The sequence below is a fragment of the Dermacentor albipictus genome, chromosome 1, assembly GCF_038994185.2.
Source record: "Dermacentor albipictus isolate Rhodes 1998 colony chromosome 1, USDA_Dalb.pri_finalv2, whole genome shotgun sequence".
Lineage (NCBI taxonomy): Eukaryota > Metazoa > Arthropoda > Arachnida > Ixodida > Ixodidae > Dermacentor > Dermacentor albipictus.
This window is the reverse complement of record NC_091821.1, coordinates 162,042,228-162,068,148: the sequence shown is the minus strand read 5'-3', so window position 1 is coordinate 162,068,148 and position 25,921 is coordinate 162,042,228. Positions and strand designations below refer to the sequence as shown.

Here is a 25,921-nt window from a genome sequence, read left to right as displayed (position 1 = left end):
ATCCACGTCGAGAAATACAATATAGACAACTTTGCACAACGCTGCTTCGCTTTACGCGAACACTGTTAATAAAGTTACTCCTGTGTGATTGACAAAACACTTCACAACGGCGCGTTGTCCACTGACCGATGCACTGAGAGCCAGCGATAGGGCCGGTAGGCCTTGCTCGGCGACGCCGCTGCCGCCGGCGCTTGCGATCCAGCCAGCGCTCGTCGGAGAGCGCTTATTTTTTCCAACACGATTACAACTGTACACTTAGGTGAGCCGTGATTAAATACACTTGGTTTACTCGACGCCGTCGATGTGAAGGGCAAACGTGCAAGGTAGAGCAAGCCAAGCGAGTAGCCTCGCTCAGACGATCGTTGTGCTACGGTCGGTGTGTGCTGTCTACGTGCAAAATGCCAGCGTATCACGTCTCTCTATATCGCCAGCAGCTTAGCGCTAGTGTAGTAGGCGCTGTTTTGCAGAACAGCAACACGTTCCAGATAATTTTACTGAACAGTTCATTATTTCATTTCGGAGACAAATTTTAGCCGGCAAGAACAAGAAAAGAAAAGCGGGGAGAAATTGGCCCGCTGGTATCGCCTCTATGGAGGGAACGTCAGAGAACGTCACATGCCAGTGACGCTGTCATTGGCTGCGGCAAAACGATGGTGTGGTTATGAAAACTTGCCTGGTTTGTAGCACATCGGGCGTCCGATCGAGTGCTTCCGCACGGCAAAACACCCCGATCCCGGCTGCTGTTCCGGCGCGCCGGACGCCGTCTCTGACTTCGAATAGGACCGTGTGTCTCCCGCTTTACCCTCCGTTACACGCCATCGCGATCTTCGACCAGCCATCGCAAGCTAATGGGAAGCGGACCAATCGCAGACGCCGGCACCACTCGGTTCATGCGGTTATTTTCACTGCGCTGGCTCGGCCCCTTCGACATCCTCTCCAGTTGAGCGCGCTCCTCGCCTCTCTTCAGCCAGATAAGATAAGTTAGTTTTGAAAGCAAACAAAAGTGACCTCCTATAAAAGGAGAGAGTTTGATTGGGCTGCTCAGAAAGCGCTTCGGGCCGCCGCCCTATGCGTGCGTCGGAGGTTACGTAAATTTGACATCAGAGATGCGAATAAAAAGAGATTGGAATAGTTTTACGTTATAGGGCCGTGGAACGTATTATAAGACCTCGCTTTGAAACAATATCCTTGCGTCTTCGAGCGAAGCATTGTGTACTGCTCCACACAAAATCGTCGGATTTGAGCAGCGAACCTTCTAAATATATATTTGCTTGATCGAAAAGGCCGTACGGCAGATTTGCTCAAGCAAACATAAATTTAGAACGGTCGCTGCCAAAAACCGACGATATTGTGTCAAGCCTCATCACGAGCAGGGTGCCACCGTGCCCGACCGTGCTCAGCAACACGCTTTGCGTTGATCGAGACTTGGTGATCTGATTTGATTTCACTTCGCTCAAGAAATGGTTATTTCCTGACTAGTGTTCTAATTTAAAACACTTAAGGTCGCCACTATAAAGCGGATCCCAAAAATAGCATTTATGGGGAAAAAAATGACCAGACTGTTTTGTCACTGACACTCCCCAGCCTCACTATTTATTTTCGTTTCATTTTACTGGTGTCCTAAAATGATCGCAGGCCAGAGTATTGTGACATATTTCAAAGCTTAACAAGTTTATAAGAAAAATTAGCCTTTAACTGCTTGTACACACAAATAACAATTGTTAAAAGTATAAATTCTCCTGTACCAAAGGGCGGCCCGCATTTCGATGGAGGCGAAATGCGAAAACACCCGTGTACTTAGATTAAGGTGCTCGGTGCTCCACTACGGCGTGCCTCATAATCAGAAAGTGGTTTTGGCACGTAAAACCCCATAATTTTTTCCTGTAAGAAACTACAATTATTTTTCTTCTTCTTTAACAGGAGCATCATACTCATGACGATCTTTTCGCAATATTTTCAAAACGTCACAATTCCTGTTCCTGGCTGGGAGCGCGGCAAAGGCTTCTTCGTGAGACATTTCGCCATCTTTAAGCTTTTCCCGGTAAGTTGAAACTCCTTATCTCGGTTTTTAAAAACGATACAAAGTGAATGTATGTTTTTAAAGAGAGACATTCTTGGCTCTTATTTCGCTATGCTCTCACCAATATACGCGTGGCCAGATCGTCGTGTGTCCCAGTGAGCAGCAGCTGTCGCTGGACAGCATCGATAGTGGCATCATTTGGTTTCTGGCTTTCATTTAAGGACATAATGAAGAGAAAAGTGAAAGTATGTGTTGCCACAAAAATGGAAGATAACGCCCATCCGCCCGTCTGTCCATTGTTTTTTGTTTGTTTGTTTCATTGCTTGCTTTCTTGTTCGTTCGTTCTTCTGTCGGTTTTTTGTTTGTTTTTCTATTTGTTTGTTCGTTTGTCTGTCTGTCCGTCTGTCTTTGGTCGTTTTTGTTTGTTTGTTTTTTGTTCGTCACTTTTGCTTCCACTGGGTTAGGAATGTTCGGGAGCTGAGCTCATTCAAGTCTCGAAGCCAACATACTTATGCCATGCGCAGAGCTATTTCGGCATTGTTTATGCGAATAAATTAAATCATACGAATGAAACTGAGAAAACCAGTTTATCAGATCATGCTGCAGTGTCTGATATACGTGTACTTCACGCTCATATGTGTCCGGTAAATGCGAATTTCATGCATTATGCTGCTACAACTGGCTGATATCAGCGATAAGAGGTTAAATATAGAAGCCTCCAGTGTTGTCAAGCCTATGTTAAAACATTTATTAGTCTCAAGTGGAATGCAAAAAAAAACTAAATGAAACAAGAAGAGAAATATGAAGAAAATTAAAATTCGCATTCTAGATACGCGGCATTGACTATAGGCGCAAAGAATCAACGCGATATGATTTGTAGGACTAAGTAAAGAAAAAGGGAAATCAAAACTGAGAATACCCGATATAACAATCGCGATGCTATAGCATATTCCTGATGGTGTGAGCATTGAAGGCACCAAAGGATAAATGGTCGCCTCTGATACTGGGTGAAGTCTGGACAGCACTACGAGGCTGACGCTTTAAGCACAAGCAGTTTTTGACGAAATGATTGAAGCATTAAAGCATCGATAACTCGTTTGCTTCACGTTCTGCCCTGTATTTGCAGCTGTTGTCGTCCACTGAATCGAAAGCGCGTGCAATACGTAGAGGAGACGCTATCGCTGTTAAAGCTTTCGGCTTTGTACGCTTCTTTGGAGCTATATTTGATAGTTAAGAGGCGTCACATGGCAAAAGCAAGATCTGCATCCTGTATTTGATCGTAAGGAAGGGGTTTACGCGTAAGTTTGTACTCAGGCACACAAAGCTTAGTCGGGAAGCGTAAAACTGCGGTAATCTTCGGACGTACTGCCAAACATGACCAGCGCAAAAGTAGCGTCACCGAGTGATTTCAGGTGATGGGACAGAGATAAGAATATTAACGCGATAGCGTTAAGGAGCTCGTGTTTTTAAGCGTTTTTGATTTTTCATTCTTTATTTTAGAGAGTAAAATTACTTCGATGAGTGTGTGGTACCCAGTAGTATTGAGCTCTTTAGAAAACAAAACTAAAAACGCCTTTAAAGCGAAGTAGGAAAGCCTATGCAATAAGAAACAAATAATAACAATAAAACTGCGATGCTTCTAGGTTTGAACGGAAGCGATAAGAGTGGCAGAAGAGCAGCTTATGGCAACTTATTCGTTGTTACTGCATGCCAAATCCCAAGCCTTTCATTACTTCCGTACAGATTATCATGTGCTGCCGCATCGGTGCTTGAACACAGTACAATAAACAAAGCGCGGATGATGAGGATATTGATCGTGTAATGCTCTTAGTTTTGTCATGCCACGCTGGAGAAGAAAACTTCTCACGTGGGCACGCTGCTTCCGCTAACTTTAATGTTGTTTGCTTGCGGACCCCTTTGGAACTCTGTCATTCCCACTGCGTTTATGCGCCTCTTTTCACATTTCTACTTGCAACGCGCTACAAATACAGCGACAGAATTAGCTACCCTCTATAGGCAGCTTGGACCGGCCAGAAGGCGCAAGAACGCTCTCATTCAGCACCTGAGCGTCGCCGACACCAGCTGCTAGGGACGCAAAGAAAACGACATCGTAGGGAACCGGGGGGTCGCAGCGGAGCGCCAGAACAAGAGGATCAGCGCAGCAGGGTTCTAGAACCGAACTCCGTGCACCGCGCTTGTGCCTCGAACACGCGCTGCCCATCTTTATTTTTCTCTTCTTTTGCAGCTTGCGCCGAGAACGCCGACCATAGCTTCCCCGCGTTGCGGCGTCGGTGCTCGCTGCAAGATATTCACAAAAACTCACGCTTCATTTCTTGTGAATGTTACGCACCGATATTTGCCGAGAATAAGCTCGAGAATGCTCGCACTTCTATCGCAAGCACGCCGAGCCATGCTGCGCATGCGCACTTGGACATTCTCAGATCTCGGACACCATTGACTGGTAATAAGCGATCAAAGATGTCACAGCGAATGTTTACCGCCTCCCTCCCGTTTTGCTTCCATCGCTCGTCATACGCCGCGTGTTCTGACGCAGCTGTCAACTGCGCAAAGTTTCAGCTCAAGGTGCCTATAGCTGGCGTGAGACCTACAGGAATTTTCCTATAGCGTCGGCCTGTAGGCGAAACAGCACCAGAGCCAGCCACTGACTGAGTTACAGTGGCGACAGGCGCTCAACGGACATAACTTTTAGTAGGGTTTAGGTGATACTTTATATACGGGCCTTGGGTGTACTGCGAAAACATATTTACAGAAGAGCACGAGTTCTGCTGCGTGTCTAAGCCATCTGTAGTACGAAGAGAACACCCCAAACCCTTAAAAGAACGCGTTGGTTTTATGGAGCTCTTTGTAATTCTGTTGCTACGTTCTCACTCTAGGTGGGTGTAGCTGGACACATTACAAGCGAGTAGTCAAGCCGATGCTACAACAGAATGCCTTACGGGTTTGTTGTGGCATTCATTCCCACTGTTCTCCCGGTGTACTTTTGCCAAGTCGTGACGTCTTGCTGGTAACAGAGAGCGAATCTTCTTGTGATTTTTATCGTTCTACGAAAAAAAAAACAATAGAAAAACTTCAAATGCTTCAAGTTACGTTTATAGAGGAGTCACTCAGCCGCACACGAGTTTTTGAATGATTTTGGTGATTTCATGAACAAAAATGGGCGTCAAAAACCACCCTCGTGTCGGCCGACCTTGAACGAGATTGTTGAAAACGTAAAAAAAAAAGCAACGACGAATGTCGTCGCTATCCAACTGACAAGGTTTCAGAAGCTGCTGGCACGAGTTGTGGCTCCTGTGAGCGGATTTCGAGAGTTTCATTTGGGCATCATTCCTGTCGGTACCAAATTTATTGCCCACCTGCTCATAGAGAACACTTTGCCCATCGCGAAGATTACAAAAAAAAAAATCATGTCCAATGTGAGCCAAACCTTTTTTGGAAGATCGTCAAGGGCGACGAAACTTGGTGCTATGGGTATGACCGCAAAACCAAAAAAACGTTTCGAGTAAATTGAAGACTTCTTCATTACAAAAAAAAAAGACAAAAGCAAGCAAGCAAGAAAGAAAAAGCGACGAGTGGGCTTGTCTAAAAACGATGCTCATCGTCACCCCTACCCCCCCCCCCCCTCGCCACTCCCTTTTTTTCTTCGGTGTTTGTGGAATTGTGCTGCGGAAGTTTGTTCTTCCTGGACACACTGTTATTCTTAAATTATACTTGGACGTATTGGGCCGATTGAGAGAGAATATTCGAGGACAACGCGCGAAATTGAGGAATGTGGATGGATATTGTAGACAGCTGCACAACAGGCGAACACAGGAAAACCGACCGCTGAACAGCTTCCCTTCGGCATGCCAGCGCTACCCATGTTACTCGCGCAGCTGTGGTTACATCGGGTCTCCGTTTTCATGAATTCCCCCGCGCGATTGGCAAACCTCAGCAGACAGAACGCTGATAAGAAGACGCGTGCTTCATTGCCTATATTGTGCCCTATCTCCCACCACAGTGGTCATCATAACTTTGCAGCGGGCAGAGATAGAATAACGAGGCCACCGGAATGGTAGATTTGGGCTCACACAGCAAACCCTTCCGGTGCCTGGAAAGAAAGCACTCGCTGCGGACCGCCTCCCACGTCGTTATTCTGTGAAAGGCCATAAATTAGCGCCCTAAACGAGCCGAGGCAGTTTTCACCCGAATAACTAGAATGCCCTTCCTACGCGTATCCAGCATCTAGACAGTCCTATTGGAATAAATAACGCCATAAATAGCATGCGGCCATGCTACCGGAACTGGTCGATGAGCTTATTTCGCTTCTTCGCGAATCAGAAACGGCCGTCAACCACCCCTCTCCCCACAATCCCCGGCCTCTCCCACCTAGACAATGCGTTCGAATCGTTATTGCCGGTTGCATCACGCGCAACGGATATCAGCTCACCAGCAACTCTTTTCATTCATTCATTTCATTTAATTTATTGATACTGTGAATCCTATCAGAGATTGTAACAGGAAGGGCTGTATGTGATACATAGGAACATGGTATAAGCTGTTATTTACTAAATCTTATACAATAAAAAACTTTGGCATATAACAATTTCATTACGTGATTATACAAGAGAATAAATAGAACGGAGAGGTTATGACAACAATAATTGCAGTTACAGAAACCAGTTACAGGGTCAGTATTGAGGTAATAACAGTCACGCGACAATCAAGGTTACAATAATGCCAACAAGAAAAGAAATGTATTGCATCATTGCCGTAATTATAGTCAAGCACAAACACCGTTAAAATAAAAAGGTAAGAAGGAACTACGCAAATAATGAGAAGAATTATTGCTGCAATGCGTATAGTTGATCCGCAATCAGGGTACCAAACGTATCTAAGGATGAGCTGTCAGTGATATTTGTGTTAAAATTATTCCATTCGCGTGTCGCCCTTGGAAAAAATGAGTATTTGCAAATATCAGTGCGGAATGAAAATTCGCTTAATGTGTGTGTGTGTTTATGACGAGTTAATCTATTCGAGGACGTTGATATGTATTTTATAATAGGCAGTTTAAGTTGATTGTGTATTAACTGATATATGATTTTTAGTCTAGCAAGCTTGGCTCTGTTATGCATGGTTAGAAGTTCTGCCCGTTTCAGTAATGCTGTTGGTGAGTCGGTAATGGAGTGTTTATTATATATGCATCTCAGCGCTATTCGCTGTACCCCTTCAAGTTTTTTATTCAGCTTGTTAGTAAACGGGAACCAAACGGTGTTGGTGTACTCTAGAACCGGTCTTATAAGTGTTTTATATGCGAGTAACTTTGTTTCAGATGGTGCTAGTTTAAGGCGTCTGTTAATGAAGAATAGCTGTCTTATTGCGGTTGATCTGATATTGTTAACGTGAGAATCCCACCTGAAGTCAAATGTTAGTGTCACACCAAGGTACTTATGCTCATGAACAGATGCAAGAGGAATGTTGTTAAGGGTGTACTGGAAGGCTGATGTATGTTTTTTTTTCTGGTTATAGATAATAGAAAGTACTTTTTGATATTGATATCCATCTGCCAGTCCTTGCACCACTGGGAAACTGCTGTTATGGCGTTATTAATTGTTCTATGGTCATCAAGGCAGTTAATTTCCTGGAAAAGAACGCAGTCATCTGCAAAAAGTTTGATATTCTGTGAAACATATGCTCATAAGTCATTAATAAAGATTAAGAATAATATTGGGGCTAAGACACTTCCTTGGGGTACTCCTGATGTAACGTTAGTTGTCACGGACCTCTCGTTGTTAATTTCGACGAATTGTGTGTGATTACTAAGATCCAATCAAGGATAGGGCCGCTCCCAAAGTTAGTTCTAGTTTTGCAAGAAGTTTAGTGTGTGACACGCGGTGAAATGCCTTCGAAAAGTCTAAAAATATGAGGTCTATTTGTTTCTGGTTATCAATGCTCTTGGATATGCCATGTGTTAATTCAATTAATTGCGTAATAGTAGAAACGCCTTTACGAAAGCCGTGCTGACAAGGGGTTAAGATATCATTTACTTCTAGATAAGCATTTACGTGTTTCAAAATTATATGTTCTAATACCTTGCCTACTGTACTGGTTAATGATATGGGTCTGTAGTTTGAAGGATCAGATTTATTTCCTGATTTGTGTATTGGTGTTATTCTGGCAGTTTTCCATTCCGTAGGAAGGATGCAGGTGGATAGTGATTCGTTAAAAAGCAGGATTAGGAATTTTGCCATCCACTCGGCATATCGATGAAGGAAAATGTTAGGGATGTTATCTGGCCCTGGTCCTTTTTTTGTGTCGAGATTTAGTAAAAGATTTAGTACTCCTGTTTCTGTTATAATTAATAGCTCCATCTTCACACCAGTGCCGGAGGTTATTCCTGGTAGTTTTCCGTTATCAGATGTAAAAATAGTGCAGAAATATATTATTCAAAGAGGTCGCAGCGTTTTTGTTATCCGCAGATGTCGGTCTTTCATCTTGTTTTTTAGGGTTTAAATAACGCCAGAATTTTTCGGGAGCATTCTTTATAAAGTTAGGAAGTGTGTTTGTAAAATTGTGTGATTTCGCCTTCTTAATTTTTGTTTTGAAATCGTCCACGGCGTAAGTTAATTGTTGAGCAGTTCGTTGTGAGGGATGGGATTTTTTGTTTCTTCTGATTCGGCGAACTTTCCTTTTTGCATGAATAACGGTCCAAGTTATCCAGGGGTTATGTTTATGAGTTTTCTTAGTTTTCAAGGGGACGTAGATACTGATGCAATATGACACAACGGACTGAAATTCGTGCCATAAAATTCTTCGCCACGCTTCTAGTCTCGCGTACACCGGGTAACGACTAACTCTAACATAGTGCAGGTTACTTGAATTCTGCCTTCCAGAACGTGTCCTAACGCTAAATTTTTCTTTTCACAATTAAAAAAGATATATATATATATATATATATATATATATATATATATATATATATATATATATATATATATATATAAGAAGCTGGAAAGGCAAGGAGCGTAATAGGAAGATATCTTCCTATTACGCTCCTTGCCTTTCCAGCTTCTTATATATATATATATATATATATATATATATATATATATATATATATATAAGAAGCTGGAAAGGCAAGGAGCGTAATAGGAAGATACACTTCTGGTTTACTACCCTGCAATGGCAGAAGGGTAAGGGAGCAAAAATACAGAAATAATAACTTTCGCAATGAGCACTCTGCGTCGCACTAAATGAAATCATCGAAGAAGCAACTTTACGGTTTCTTCGCGGCTGTGAATGAGATGTCACTGTGCGTTTTATTGCACGTTTCTACAAGAAAGCATTGAGCTCCGGGATTTTTCACTGAGGGCTACAACATTAGAGCTGCTTCGGTGCGCCGGACACAGCCCGCGAGGCTGCTGCTTGTCTCTTTGTCTGCATGAAATCTATTTTAGTAGCATGTTGCTGTAGCCAGTTAGTGATAAACATAATCGTTTCCATCAGCCTGAAATGACCATCTCCACAACTAGTATTAGTCCGCATTAATTGCCTGAAACATGTTATCGCGCGTTTAAGAGGCCAAAAAGGCATAAGGTAGCTCGCAGGAGGTGTTCGCTCGACAGGCAGAGGGAACTTGCGGATTGTCCACGATAGCAATCAGCCGACGGCAAGTCATTGCTTTCTCTACTTTCACTTAAAACCGACCTGCATTGCTTTGCTAACAATCTTATGTTCAAATGGCCATCTTAAGACTCGATACATCACTTGCGCTGGTCTTCCCATTAAAGAATCTCGGTGTCTAGCACTGATGCCTTTGAAGGGTTCTTTTCTTTTTTTTAAATAAGTAAACAGTGAAAAATGATATAACATCCTCCTTGAAAATCTCAGTTCCTTCGCTTGTTCGGGCCAATACGGCCTGTTATATTAGCTGACGGACGAACTGTAAACATTCTTGAAGTATTCATTTCCACCGCTGCATTATTCTTTTTTGCACTACAGGTCTTACACTCGAAATATGCGTGTGCGATTCTATTGTGCTATAACAATGTCGGGCCCCATTGCTGTTCTTTCTCTGTGCTTGAAATTAAAGTTATGTAGGATAAAACAGTGATCGTCCAAACATACAATGCAGCCTCTCTTGCAAAGACTGCTATAAATGAGTTCCTCCTATACAAACTACCGTCTGCAAATAAAAGTTGTACGCTGTGCAAGTTGGTATTGGTTCAAGATGAAAACGGAGCAAGGAGAGAAACGAAGGACGGAGGAGGATAATGGATCGGGCACGTGCGTTCGCGCTATCTGCAAGCTTTCCAATGCGCTAAAAACCCAAAGAGGCACATGGTTAGCCTATTAGATGCGTGTACACACGTTAAGTATGTGTGCAGGACAAGAAAAAGTTGAGAGAGCACTAAGGGAGATGAAATGCAGGAAGGTCAGGCCGTAGTTCTGCCCCCACACAGATGGGTAGGAAACGAGATACTGACTTAGGAGGAGCTATAGAATATTTTGTTACATATGGAGAGGTTGTCTCTACAGGAAGCCGGTTGTGTGAAATGTAATGAGCCAGTAACGTTTATAACAGAAAGCTGGAAAGGGAAACACGAGAGAGCATAGAAACATAAGGAACTTTGTTAGGGTCGATAGTCGGACTATTTGGTACGGATGCACTGGCACAAACTGCGCGACAAGACGGGACACAAGGTTAAAAAAGTTGCACACGAGCGTCCCATGTCCCGTAACTTGTGCCTCGTCTTGTCAGGTAGTTTGTGCCAATGCATCCGTACCAATAATTCCAGCATCGACCCTCTTATTGTACATTTCTAGAGCACAGGGTAACTCTCCGCGTTACCTGCGCTCATTTATTCCCTTTTCTTTTTACAATGTGCTCAATCTTGTCGCACCATCTGTACAAATACAGAAGACGATGAAAGCACCTCGATAAGCTAATTACAGCCTGTTAGAGTACGCTCACACAATACCTGTATTATGTCCTCGGTGCGCTGTCGTCCATACGTGTGCCGTATGCTATCGGTGTCAAACGTTCACCAAGCGCGGATTCCGGGATAAAGCTGAAATACCGCGGCGTTTGTGCCATACTGCCAGCAAAACATCGCAACACATAATAGTGCAGGATGCAAACCTAGGGACGAACGAATTCACAAAGCTTCTTGATTCTTAAGTGCTGCTTACTATTGGATGGTCACCTTCTGAAACCATATGTCTGAAATCACGATTAGAAGGCGTCTTTCCTTATGAACAGTTATAGGGTGAGGATAGAAAAAGTTAAAGCCCTGAATTCCATGCTTTGTAGGCTGACTGCTCAATTATCCATATGCTTGCAGATTCTGCGCCCCGCAACCTTCTCACTCCGATTGTAGACGACGAATGCATCAAGTACTGCAGGTATAATGTCAGCGTCAAAAGCTTACGGTCAGAGCGTTATGCGGACGTGCTCCAGTTCTTCTTCTTTAGAGCGCGCTGCAGTACTTAGACGAGTGAAACGTCATAGCGGTCCCTTCTGCACGTACTGTTGCAAACCGTAACATTGAATTCGAGACTATATATGGGAACAGGCTTCGTGGGAAGTCACTTTCATTTGTTGTTTGTGGTTATTTGAGGTGTAGCTGCCCGCGCAACCAACCGGAGCACTATGTGTAAATTGTCAGTCTCTAGCATGTTAGCTAGTAGCAGATATATTGAATTATTACAAGAAAGAATGATTTTGAGAATAAACAAAGCCTTGATATGATCCCGATGAGCGCTTCTTTTTTTTTTTTTTACGTGCGGGGCAAAGCGAGAGGTGTTCTCACAAGTGTGGGAAGTTGGTTTCGCAGAACGATCCGCTCACTCTTGCGGCAGCAAACGGTCCACGGGTGGCGTCTGTCTCGTGGCGGCAAGCATAGCTAGGGTAGGCCCGCCAAATAAATTTTGTGAGGCAATTACTGCCCCTACATACGCAGTGTCCGTATTTATCTTGAGTCTACATGCAAAATTGGGACTGTGCGGATGCCGAAGGTGTGGGCCGAAGGAATGCTGCAAAAGTGCGGTGAGCCAACACGATGAAACGGTGTATCTGCGCAATAGGCGCGCAGCGGGCTACGGGGATGAACGCGCCCTGCAACCGTCAGAGCAGGTGTTGGAGAAACGCGACAGAGCGACACCCAGGGGCCGTATTCTGAAACGTTCGCCTTCCGCGATAGTCGCGTTCAATAAATCAAGCGACTGCTTGCTTGTCACGTCAGCGTGCGCTACCAACACGTTCTGTCGAACGCTTCACGTCGCATGAGAGAGCGCACCGTGCGAGTGCAGAGCAGCTCGGGTGTGTTGTTTTCGAGTGTAGTGACCGCAGTACGGGTTCTGCGCACTGACTATGGTTGGTTACGGCCTCTTTAGGTAAAATAAATTCAATACATAAGTGTTAAGTGTATTATTTTACATGAATCAACAAATATCGCCGCGAAATAACGCGTGTAAGACGCCACCAAAAAGGCTACTGTAAACTACCCCCTATCTTATCTCTATATACTACACTCCACCACCAACCGAACGCCAAAACACACCAAAGACATGTTCATTTATTCAATATATGTCGAGAGCACCCATAGACAGCATGACGTTAAAATGACAAGGTTGAATACTGGGCGTGTTGGTATAGCATATTAGAGGTTCGATTGCACAACATTTGGACGACACACACAGAATAGAGGCACACACCACAGCGCGCTACTTGCAACTGTCGTTTTATTCCTTTGTCAATGGAATAAATACATGAAGGTACACGGGGAGGGGGCGGGGGGAGACGAAGGTAACGACAAAGACCACAAAAAATTGTTCAAACGCGGTCATCCACCTATGCCAAGCCGGCTTTGTCATGTGATAATATGTGCTCCACTTGACATCGCAAAAAAGGAACCAGGATACAAAATTTCAGATTAGCGCGTGAGGAAATCTATTTCCTTTTCACTAAGTGATACTGATGGCATGCTCACGCACGTACTTCCCAAACGCGCAATCTTAGCGCCTTCGATTATCTCTCGCGTCATTTGGCTGCCACCTTTTCTCACAATCTTGCATTACGTAAAGAATGGCCGACATCCGCAATCTCTACAATGTATCCCAAGGTGTCCGGCGACTGCTTTTGAAACGTTATAATCATGCTCCTTTAACCTCTCAATTAACTTTGTGCCGCACTGAAGTGGAATAGAATGTACCATTCGCTTAGTGCAGTTGACGAACTTTTTTCTGTGTTGTGTTTCACAGCCTCGTTTGTGTGTGGTATCTGGGATAACCTTTGCACACATGCTCAGCAATTTTTCCGGTTTGTAAAACAATTTTTTTTTGTCGTTACCCCCCCCCCCTCGAGTATCTTCCTGTATTTATCCCATTGACAAGGGAATAAAACGATAGTGCATGTAGCGCTCTGGTGGTGTGTGTTTCTCTTGTGTGTCGTCCAAACGTTGCGCAATCGAACCTCTACTATGTTAAAATAACGTTGGCCGGAGCTACTAGATGGCGCTGTTTATTTTCCGGTTTCGCTAAAACCGCCAATCAGTGCGCGCCGTTGGTTGAGGCGTGGCCAAGGCGATAGTTTCCCGGAATGGGATCGTTTCAGAATACGGGCCCAGAAAGCTCTCGAGCGACAGCGCGTGCGTCTCCCAGAACAAGTTCGCGTTTGTCGCCGAGCGCGGCCCGAGACTTGGGTAGATAGCTCACGCGCTGTCCTTTCTCTCGGTGCAACGTGAGCGGCCAGCGCTTAACGCTCCCGGTAGCCAAATAGAGCTGTTCGCGTAAAAAAGTGCAGCCGAAGGGACGGGCTCAGACAAAGGAAGAATTGAGTTGGCGAACTTCTTACAGCTGCGAGCGGTCCTGGAGGGTAACAATATGGTAGCGAAGCGATTCCACAAAGCCTCTCACAATCGCTTTTACAGTTGTGGAGGAAGAAATGAAACCGTCAGTGGTTTCTCTCACGGTTTAACTCGTCAGTCACCTCTCTATGGAGTAGTTAGTAAGTTATAGTCTCGTTTCAATGAACGAGTGATTTCAGCGTACTTTGCCCCCTTCCTCGCTCTCGTAGTACAGCGTTCGTGAACTTTCGCCCACATGTAGTGCCGAAGGAAAGAGACCCAAGCAGAACAACGCCAGTCGCTTATTGACTTGCCCATATGCAGGGCAGCCCCCTTAACGGCCATGAGTTGTAAACAGGTGCTGTTTGTATGGAAAAGCGCTGCTGTTCGCGAATAACTGATCATAGAGACCATTATTGCAAAACGACTGGAAGATTCTACACTCTCATCCCCGCCTATCACTTGGTCGGTACTGTTTGCGAAGCCGAAAACTTGTTCAGTACGCATTCGAAATTTTAGATAAGCGAGTGAATAAAGGCTTCCCAAATTTTGCGAATTTTCGAGCAACGACAAAAAAAAAATTCTTAAAGAAAGTACGGCGTCAATTGGAAAGCTACACAGATGTGAAAAAAAGTTCGAACACTGCGGTTAGAGCTCGCTCTTTAATCTCGAAACGGTAGATTTCGAGACGACTGAACGAAACGTTAACTTAAATGCTGGAGACGGGGTGGGGTGTTCGTTCAAGCGTGTGGCCGAGCAGTTACGAGGGGCAATCAAAGTCGCTGATAAAGGCACGCGCAGCGTATTGTTTTTCGCCGTAACTTGGCCCAGTTCACTTACGGTCCATTCGATTCACCTGCACTTTTTTTTATAAGTTCATCGCGCAGTTTTAAGCTCGTGCTGCGCCACTGAAGATCTGAAGTGAAGGCGCTAAAACGACGGTGGACGAAAAAGGAACACACACGAATACAGCAAGGTCGATTCAAATAGGTCGCGAAGCTTCGGGCGAAAAGCGGCTCAGTACAGGTTGTCACCGACATCAGCATGGGGCGTTATGGGAGCAGCGATTGAAGCACGACTATGATTGGAGGGAACAAACATTGGGAAAGAAAAACGCGTGTTTTAATTCAAACGAGACACAGTTAGATTCATTCAACTAAAATAACATTCCTAGTCAATTTTATGTATTCGTGATAAGTTAGGAAAATACGTTTAATTGTATTATTATTAATAAATGCATTTCTTTTCGGTGCCCATCGCTACAGGGGTCGTTGACGCCACTATCACTCGCAGTGCAATGCACGTATTTAAATGGGCAGAGAGGCGCACTCATATCGCCTGTTGAAATACGCCCCCCTCACAATTTGTGCTTTCTTGCTTGTCGAAGTTTGTCTGAATTTGGTGACGCGGGTAGGTTCATTGCTTCTTAATCTGTTCAGTCAAAAGTAGTGAGTTACGACCGCCAGATAATTGTGCAGTTGTTTTCGTGCGACTGCGCTGGCCGACGGGCTTGGCATCCGACAATAGTATCAGCACTCTACACCTAAAGCTTTCGTCGGCCTCCAAAGAAAGTATGTTCTGCGCAGGGATGCAATTTCGACAACCGTACGGCTGGCCTTTTCCTGCATCGCTTTCCACGCTGAAAGCTCGAAACGCCCATCAAGTCGAATGGCGGGGCATTTGAATATATAGCTCCAAAGGAAGAACAACAAAACAAATTTCGCGCCTTCGAAAACAAAATGACGTCACTTCTGCTTTTAACGGCCATGGCGTCACGTTATTTTTTCTTCCGCCGGAAGTGTTCTCACCATATACAGATGGCGCTAAGCCCCATGAACCGGCGATGGACCGCCGGTTCATGGTGTGTGTGCGTGTGCGTGTGTGTGCGCGTGTGTGTGCGTGTGCGTGTGTGTGCGCGTGTGTGTGCGTGTGCGTGTGTGTGCGTGTGCGTGTGTGTGCGCGTGTGTGTGCGTGTGCGTGTGTGTGCGCGTGTGTGTGCGTGTGCGTGTGTGTGCGCGTGTGTGTGCGTGTGCGTGCGTGTGCGCGTGCGCGTGCGCGTGCGTGCGCGCGTGCGTGCGCGTGCGTGCGTGCGCGCGTGCGTGCGCGCGTGCGTGCGCGCGTGCGTGCGCGCGCGCGTGCGCGCGTGCGTGCGCGCGTGCGTGCGTGCGCGCGTGCGTGCGCGTGCGTGCGCGTGCGTGCGTGCGCGTGCGCGTGCGCGTGCGTGCGCGTGCGTGCGCGTGCGTGCGTGCGCGTGCGTGCGTGCGCGTGCGTGCGTGCGCGCGTGCGTGCGCGTGCGCGCGTGCGCGCGCGTGCGCGTGCGTGCGCGTGCGTGCGTGCGCGTGCGTGCGTGCGCGTGCGTGCGTGCGCGCGTGCGTGCGCGTGCGCGCGTGCGCGCGCGTGCGTGCGCGTGCGCGCGTGCGCGCGTGCGTGCGCGTGCGCGCGTGCGCGCGCGTGCGTGCGTGCGCGTGCGTGCGTGCGCGTGCGTGCGTGCGCGCGCGTGCGTGCGCGCGCGTGCGTGCGTGCGCGTGCGTGCGTGCGCGCGCGTGCGTGCGCGCGCGTGCGTGCGTGCGCGCGTGCGTGCGTGCGCGTGCGTGCGTGCGCGCGCGTGCGTGCGCGCGCGTGCGTGCGTGCGCGCGTGCGTGCGTGCGCGTGCGTGCGTGCGCGTGCGTGCGTGCGCGTGCGTGCGTGCGCGCGTGCGTGCGTGCGCGTGCGCGTGCGTGCGCGCGTGCGTGCGCGCGTGCGTGCGTGTGTGTGCGTGTGCGTGTGTGTGCGCGTGTGTGTGCGTGTGCGTGTGTGTGCGCGTGTGTGTGCGTGTGCGTGTGTGTGCGCGTGTGTGTGCGTGTGCGTGCGTGTGCGCGTGCGCGTGCGCGTGCGTGCGCGCGTGCGTGCGCGTGCGTGCGTGCGCGCGCGTGCGTGCGCGCGTGCGTGCGCGCGTGCGTGCGTGCGCGCGTGCGTGCGCGTGCGTGCGCGTGCGCGTGCGTGCGCGTGCGCGTGCGCGTGCGCGTGCGCGTGCGTGCGCGCGCGCGTGCGCGTGCGTGCGTGCGCGCGTGCGTGCGCGTGCGTGCGCGTGCGTGTGCGTGCGTGCGTGTGCGTGCGTGCGCGTGCGTGCGCGTGCGTGTGCGTGCGTGCGTGCGCGCGTGCGTGCGCGTGCGCGTGTGCGCGCGCGTGTGCGCGCGTGTGCGCGCGTGTGTGCGCGTGTGTGCGCGTGCGTGCGCGTGCGTGCGCGTGCGTGCGCGCGTGCGTGCGCGTGCGTGCGTGCGTGCGCGTGTGCGTGTGTGCGTGCGTGCGCGTGTGCGTGCGTGTGCGCGTGCGTGCGTGCGTGCGTGCGTGCGTGTGTGCGCGCGTGCGTGCGTGCGCGTGTGCGTGCGTGCGTGCGTGCGTGCGTGCGTGCGTGCGTGCGTGCGTGCGTGCGTGCGTGCGTGCGTGCGTGTGTGTGTGTGTGCGTGTGTGCGTGCGTGTGTGCGTGCGTGTGTGTGTGTGTGCGTGCGTGCGTGTGCATGTGTGCGTGTGTGTGCGTGCGTGCGTGTTCCTTCTTCATCAACCGTCGTTTTAGCGCCTTCACTTCAGACCATGCTTAACCAACACGCCCAACTATCCATCCTAACGCCACTGAAGAAGTACGGCAGCAGTGCGACACTATAGGGCCCTCCGGACGCGAAGGCAAAGTCGCCGATATGGTGCAGGCCTTCTGTTTCCACGTTCACATCTCGCGCTTTTTTGTTTCTGGCGATGACCAGAGTGTGCTATGATTGTATTGCGAATGGGCATTTTTGTCAGATTCGCGGCCATCGTGCCATAACAAAAATGATGGGCAGTGGCTCTTTGCAAGCACTCTGGTAACAAAAATGAACTGCTGGCGCATGAGCTGGTGAGATGGAAAAAAAATAGATATCTCGACACAGTGAAGAGGTGCTAACAGATTATTTAAATTCGAGTTCAAGTGCCTTTTGCGCTTGTCTCGAGAAACGTTCGAGAGCTGCGTAGAAATACTGGCTTCTCTCGTGTACATAGGTTCAGTCGTTGCCGATTCAAGGCGCAATTTCATCCATTCAGCCGCACTCTAATATTTCTTGTAGCGCCATGGGTTGCCATGACGCCGAAGAAATTAAATGCTGCTTCGTCGCTGCACTGACAAGCCCAGCGGCACAGATAGTTTAGAAAACGGGCCTTATCCTCCGCTTTTTGAAACGAACAAGCGCCGTGCAGAGGGTGCCAAGCTTGCAGCGCTGGAACGAACTAGTTCGCAAAATGTAGCAAATTGGACATACAATAACTGTTCTACATAGTGTTCCGTGCACTGAACAAGAAGACCGCTAACCGGGCGCCATTGGAAGAGCTGTCCAACCCAGACGACGCATCGACAGACCCAATGAACTACACTGAAACTCTACAATATTACAGAGACACCAGGAGACACTTCCCTCCACCCCATAATTCCCTTAATCGAGAAGATGCCGTCGCGTGGCGAAAGCTTCAAACTAATTCATTTCCCTGCCTCTTTTATCTTCACCTCTTCCACCCCACACACTATCCCTCATACTGTCCCTATTGTGGAGCAAAACCCACAGTATATCATTGCACCTGGGAGTGCCCACACCCTCCGGGCTACTCTCCCATTCCTTCACCTTCCCCTTCCTCCTGGGAGACTGCGCTGACCAGTTCAGACCCGCAAGAGCAGCGACGGCTGATCCGGCGGGCACGCGGAGGGGCGCGAGCCAATGGGGCCCTGAACTAAGGGCTCCACCCTGCGAGGACGTCGCCCAAACTGATGATAATTAATGTTTTCTCTCTCTCTCTCTCTCTGTGCCACTGCTTGCGTCATGGCGGAAATTTTTAACGCTAAACCTCACGGTAAGAGCATCCAAGCACTAATGCACCTAATTTCTTATGGAATGACAAGGAATGAAAGTGTCTAACTCAAGAGATAAGAAGTAATTCGCGGAACTGTCAAAACTGATCAACAAGGCGCAGATAAGTTATATTCGAAACTATAACGTGAGAAAGACTGAAGAAGCCGTAAAAATAAGCGCAGCCTGAAATCAGTGCAAAAGAAACTTGGCAAAGGGCAGATCATGATGTATGCACTGAAAGATAAGCTAGGGTAATATCACCAGCAGTTTCGAAGGGATAGTAAAAGCAGCGGAAGAATCCTATAGTTACCTGTACCATACCCAGAGGAGTCACGATACCTCCATTCGAAGCCGTAATGAACAGGTTGCAGAGACCCCTTCTATAACTAGCGATGAGGACAGAAGGGCCTTGCAAGACATGAAACGGGGAAAAGCGGTAGGAGAAGATAGAATAGCAGTCAATTTTATGAAAAGTGGAGGAGACATAATGCTTGAAAAACTGGCGGCTCTCTATACGAAGTGTCTATCGGCGTCAAGGGTCCCAGAAAACTGGAAGAATGCAAATATTATACTAATCCACAAAAAGTGAGACGTTAAAGAATTGAAAAATATAGACCCATTAGCTTATTTCCAGTATTACATAAAATATTCACCAAGATAACCTCCAATAGAATAATGGCAACACTGGACTTTAGTCAACCAAGGGAACAGGCTGGCTTCAGGAAGGGATCCTCTACAATGGATCACATCCATGTGATCAATCAAGTAATCGAGAAATCCGCAGAGTACAATAAGCCTCTCTATATGGTTTTCATTGATTACGAAAAGGTATTTGATTCAACAGAGATACCAGCAGCCATAGGGACATCACGTAATCAAGGAGTACAGACCGCTTACGTAAATACCTTGGAAAATATCTACGGAGGTTCCACAGCTACTCTAATTCTACACAAGAAAAAAGCAGGAAGATACCTTTAAAGAAAGGGGTCAGACAGGGAGACACAATCTCTCCAATGCTATTCACTGCGTGCTTGGAAGAAGTATTCAAACTATTAAACTGGGAAGGCTTAGGAGTATGGATCGACAGCGAATATCTCAGCAACCTTCGGTTCGCCGATGACATTGTTCTATTCAGCAACAATGCAGACAAATTACAACAGATGATTGAGTACCTTAACAGAGAGAGTGTGAGAGTGGGGTTGAAGATTAATATGCAGAAGACAATGATAATGATGAATAGCCGGGCAAGGGAACAAGAGTTCAAGGTCGCCAAGCAGCCTCTACAGTCTGTGAAGGAGTCTAGGTTACGTAGGTCAATCACAGGGAACCATGATCGTGAGAAGTAAATTCATAAAAGAATAAATATGGGCTGGATCACATACGGCAGACATTGTCAGCTCCTGACTGGAAGCTTACCATGATCATTGAAAAGGAAGGTGTACAATCAGTGCATTTTACTAGTGCTGACATATGGGGCAGAGACTTGGCGACTGACAAAGAAGCTTGACAACAAGTTAAGGAGCGCGCAAAGAGTGATGGAACGAATATTGCTAGGCATAGCGTTAAGAGGCAGAAAGAGAACGGTTTGGATCAGAGAGCAAACGGGTATAGCCGATATTCTAATTGACATTAAGAGAAAAAATGGAGCTGGGCAGGTCATGTAATGCGCCGGTTAGATAACCGTTGGACCATTAGGGTTACAGAATGGGTACCAAGAGAAGGGAAACATAGTCGAGGACGGCAGAAGACAAGGTGGAGCGATGAAATTAGGATATTCGCAGGCGCTAAAGTTGGAATCGGTTGAGGCAGAACAGTGGTAATTGAGATCGCAGTGAGGGGCCTTCATTCTGCAGTGGACATAAAACATGATGATGATGCTAATGATGACGACGACGACGACGACGACGATGATGATGATGATGATGATGGTGATGATGATACCACTAATTGTTTCAGAGCGTTTTGACCCTGCTAAGAAAGTTGCGAAAAGCTGCTTTCAAAGCTGTACTACGTGGCTTAGCGGATCAAGTACGCGATAACCTGTAGCGTCACTATCGCCATCAAAACCGCCTATAGGCTAGTAGTAAGGCCTAGTGACTGTGTTATATTACTTTCCTGGTGCTTTTAAAGCGCTCTGAAGCGGTGACTCGAATGTGCCATTAGTATATCGCTGACCGGGAGTATTTTAAATGTCCTGCTTGCAAATGAGTAGAGCTTCAGACAACGCGCATCAGCGGCGCATGCTTCTTTAAATTACAACGTAGCCACTTATTGCTGTCGAAAAATTTCCTGTAGTTTTTGCGGTGGCGGCCGAGTTCGGTAAAAATGTTTAAGAGTACCCAAACTCCTTCTGATGATCACATGGGATTCACTATCCGTATGGAGGAGTATTTTTTGTTGAAGTATTTCATGCAACACAGTATTATACGCGGAGACAACTTTTCTTTCCTATGAAGCCAAATTTACGGCGGAGCAGCTTGCGCACGCTTATCAATCCGCAAGTATAATCTACTTGTCAGTTAGGAGTTTAGTTTTCGCGTCCGAATGTTTAAACTTCCGCCACTTAACACGTACGCAGCCTTGCAGCCGCTACCGGTCCACGTGTAGGCAAGCTATTTGAAAGCTATTCATGACACCAATATTCTTTAAATCTTAACAGTTATACAGCATAACAACAGCTCGCACATCTTTGATTATGTTGCAGTGGTAAGTGATGTCGCCTGACCTAAAAACAAAATAATTTATCTAGCACAGCGGAATTCCTGTGAGTGATTATATTAGCATGCAAATATTTCACCTTCATCGTAAAATAGTTCAATAGGCATTCGCGTTCGTACGTCAGTTACGCTCCTGCCGCTGCTGCTGGATAGATCATAAGTAATCGAGTCCAAGCTCGAAGAAATTATCAGTTGATCTGAAGTGGCTATCTACTAAGCTCGTACGCTCTTCATCCACTGCACGTTGCATTCTTCCAGCCATTCCGCGTGAGCGCAGTTCCTGGACCAGTTCTTTTTTCTTACGCGGTTTGATTCCGTGGTGGAGCAGCTTTTCCACAGCATCAATCCGTGTTAGCAGCAACAAAACCTTGCTCCACACGAACGCAGTCGTATTGATCTCGCATTGATCAGGAGGGAACCGAACGACATCGTTTCCAGCACCTTTGGCCTGTGTATCAATCCGATACGCTGAAAAGCGGTGCATATTTCGGCTGGCAAAGTTTGCTTTTCAGTTAGTCGTCGGAAAGAGATGCTTTTCTCCCTGAGCCAAGATGTAATGTCTGACTTTTGGGTTAAAAATGTTGGCGCCTTTTATGGTTGAGTGTTGTGAGACGATGCATTGTGCATAACAGTCACATTGCGAAACTTGACGCTTGGATAGAAGCTACTCAATAAACCATGATTCAAACCGCGCACCATCTCTGCATGATACTCTGCAGCACACTTTTTTTTGGTACGGAAACCGAGACAGGCCTCGTGAACAGCATGGATGACGGTCCCTTTCCATTTGGTACGCAGAAGCCCCGGGTAGAGACAAAGACCTTGCTGGAACGCAACTTATCGTAACTCCACCGCTGTGTACGCCCACACTCTCTCCTTGTGGCCAGCGTTCACCTATGTCTCATCGAGATAAAGTATCAACCGGTTTTATTTATTTATTTATTTATTTATTTATTTATTTATTTATTTATTTATTTATTTATTTATTTATTTATTTGGACGCAGTGAATTATTTCATACCCGGTCGCGGAGGCACTTCGAACGGCTGCGTCCGGAACACATATTTGCCAATCACAGCTAAGACCATGGCTTTGGTATTTGCTTACCAAAAGAGACATAAAATCACCTTCCCTCCTTGAATTGTTCTCATCGCATAGAATTTAGAGCAGTGAGTCGTTGTTTAAGCGTCTATGATTTTACGTGCAGCATGACGCTCGGAGCATATGTTAGATAATAGCTGGATGTCAGAAAGATACGTTGGTGCGCACTTGTAAGACATGGCAAGAGTCAACGCCGGAATGCCACTAACCAAACTATGAAACGAAGTCGAAAAGAACATCGACAAACTTCACTGAATTTCGCACTCGTTTTAAACACATAGGCTAACACTTTATTGCTACCTAGAGCATCCCTACTAACGTGAGCCAAGCTGTTACATTAAAAAATATGAACAAATAAACGCGGTGCAAGGTACGGTCATAAGACCTACGGTTTTCGGTCGTCAGACTTGTGAACGAACACTGTAGGTTGCATAATTGTATTTTGCACCGTGTATTTTTCTTATTTTCTTTTAACAGCTTGGCTGAAGTTAGCAGGGACACGCGCCCGGCCTATATTATTCCATCAATATGACATATGACAAAAGCCGCTAAGCTGATAACCACTTTTAGTAAAGGAATGAACGCGGCTAGTTGGTGGACGTTCATGATTGTATTGCGCTTAGCGTTACACTGACGAACATGAGGAACAAGACGCGGGCGTACGTCTTGTTCCTTATGTTCGTCCGTGTAACACTAGTTAAGCGCAATACAATCATGAAAGAATAACTGCATCTTTCAAAATGAAAATGCCCTTGCAGCCTCCTCATTTCTCGGATGATTTGGAGGTACTTCCGTCGCCATGTAAGCATATCGTCTCTTTCGAGCCGGGCCGAATTGCGCTTTCTTTTTTTTTTTCAAGTGCAAGCTCAATCTCCTTAACAATCATTCGTATAGTGCCGATAATGACATTCCGCATTCCCGATGTCATGATGGCTGACGACATTGTTACGGATCTTTCCCGCTGTTGGTGCCCCGTTGCGCATAGAGTAGTCATGCGCTTGGCGTCACAGAGCAGCTGTTGTGAGCATGTCGCAGACCTGTAACCTCGTTCTTCCTGTCTTCTGGTCATGTTGTTCACCCGAGAATTTCAGTTATGCACTTTTTGTTTTCCGAATGTCCGCACAGAGCTTCATCCCGGCAACAGTCCGTTCACTCACGCCGGTGATGTCGCTGACTGCGCGGTACGCAGGAACTGTGGATAAGCCGCGCAGACTGCATCGTACACCGGCGTACAAGTGCTTCGTCTGCTTTGACAGCCATTATTCCCCTATATTTGCATAAATCCTCATCGGGGAACGAAATGGCGAGACCTCGTTAACAAACGTGCTGGTGCACAAGGTGGACGCCATGTTTGCTGCGGAGGGCAATCGTACTTTCAAAACGAGGAGCGGACGAAGGAAAAAAGAAAAAAAAACGGAAACTAATGTTTCGTCGGAGCAATATAACGCTTTGTTTTTATTCATGAGCGTTCATGGGCGTGGTTTTAAAATCATTAATTTCGACAAGAGGAATGCATTGGGCTAAGCAAACATTAAAATTATAGGTGAGACTGAGGAGCTATTTCGTGGTGCGTAGGAGAATGACGCGTTGCGGTTTTGTAGCTTCCGTTGCTAAGAAACATCCGACTATAGAAGAGGGGTGAAAATAGACGAAACTATAAACAGAAGGACAAAGAAGATGGGCTAAGATGAGGTGAGACAAGGGCGCTCTCCTTGTCAGTCCGTCTCTGTGTATCGAGAAGCCGGAGGCGTACAATTGCTCTTCGCAGTAATTGTGTTGAAGGAAGTCTCGAAATTTCACTTTTCGGAAGTTTCAAAACACCAGTAGCTGTTATTTATTATCTATTTATTTTTCCGAACGCCATCAATGTAAAGATATGCCCTCACCATAATATGCCCTCCCATTGTTTCGTAACTCGAGCTTCCAGGGTGTTTGGGCTACGAATTACATCACAAAAATGAATGCGGTCCCACATGCGTGACGTCAACACTATAGCATTGATATGACCTCTGATGATCTGATGCTCTGGTTAAACTTACAATCTTTCTTTCTACAGAAAAGGTGGAACAAAATTAATGGACAGCAGAAAGAAGGAAGGAAAGATAGGCGAAGGATAAGAACGGCAGCAGGAAGGAAGAGAATGAAGAAAAAGAAAGGAATGAAAATAAACGAATGACACAAGGTCCGGAAGGTCGAAGTAAATGAAAAATGAAAATAAAGATGAAAGAAATGATGAAATACATAGAAAAGTAAATAATAAGAAATACAAACTGTAAACGAAGAATATAGAAATGTAAACGAAGAAGAATATAGAAGAGAGAAGATGGAGGAAGTAGTAAGCAAGGAAAGATAAAAAAGAAATGGTGGTAAACAATTGGGAAAGAAACAAAGAAAGAATAACTGAGAAGAAAGAAAGAAAGAAGATGACTACATAAATGAAAACAAACGAAAGAAAGTTATATAGGAATGGAGGTGAAGGAAACAAAGAAAGATGATGTGGTTTCAGTATCGGTGTCGTTGCCTACTTGTATGCTTTTCTTCCTTCCGGCACGGGAAAATCAAGGCGTTGTTGATGTATTGGCGATGAGAAAAAAGAAGGGGGGGGGGGGGGGCGCGACTTCAAGCGTGATGAGTGAGGGGGAACGATATCTTCGTAGCGCTAAAGGACGTTCGAATTGCACGAGAATAAAACTCCACGACGTGATACCTAACCTTTGTAAACACAAATGATGCCACTTCACCGAGCTAAGGCATCCTAGAAGCATTAGAAGCATTTATTAGTTCTTCGGAAGTTTACGTCGGAGTACCCAGAACGCTATGATCACATAGTTGCAGTATTTCTAATAAAAGTTTATTATCACGTGCGTAGTGTGTTATCGCCGACTAAAAAGCGCTCCACATGTACACCCATTCCGGCGCGTAAAGAACGAAAAAAAAAAGAAGCGAAGAACAACATACATAAAACAGTAAGCTGTGACCCGGTAATATATCTATGAATTCTGGCGCCAGTGTTCTCAACCTCACATAGAAGAGGAAAAGGAAATCACAGCGAGACCCAAGCAAGAAAAAGCAAGAAACGCGCAAGACGGTAAAACGGCAGCAGAGACTGAGAAACCGACCAGCAGGTCCATATATACGCGAACACTTCTTTTAGCAACGTACGAGTTGCGAGAGCCGAATCGGGCGTTTCGAAAGTTATAAAGGTTGATTTATGCCAGGAATGACGCGAGGAAATCGACTAGTAAGGGAACGTCGTGTTTGTGGAGGCGATATTAAAAACCGGCATGGCCATCCGCGAACGCTCACCGCGCCTCAGAGGCATTTCGATCCGTTCCTTTGTTCTTGCTGTTTTTCCTTTGTTCGGAGAAATGTAGGACTCTCGGCTAACAGC

The 25,921-nt window shown here is 46.5% G+C and overlaps 1 protein-coding gene across 3 annotated transcripts in view; it reads left to right on the top strand.

The window, feature by feature from the left end:
• The window catches only part of LOC135911360 (solute carrier family 23 member 1-like), a 189,421-nt gene that overhangs the window by 119,546 nt on the left and 43,954 nt on the right, over positions 1 to 25,921 (top strand). For all 3 annotated transcript variants that reach the window (XM_065443600.1, XM_065443615.1, XM_065443607.1), the window contains exon 8: positions 1,921 to 2,041. In XM_065443600.1, the coding sequence (XP_065299672.1) occupies positions 1,921 to 2,041 (121 nt within the window). The remainder of the gene's footprint in view (positions 1 to 1,920; positions 2,042 to 25,921) is intronic.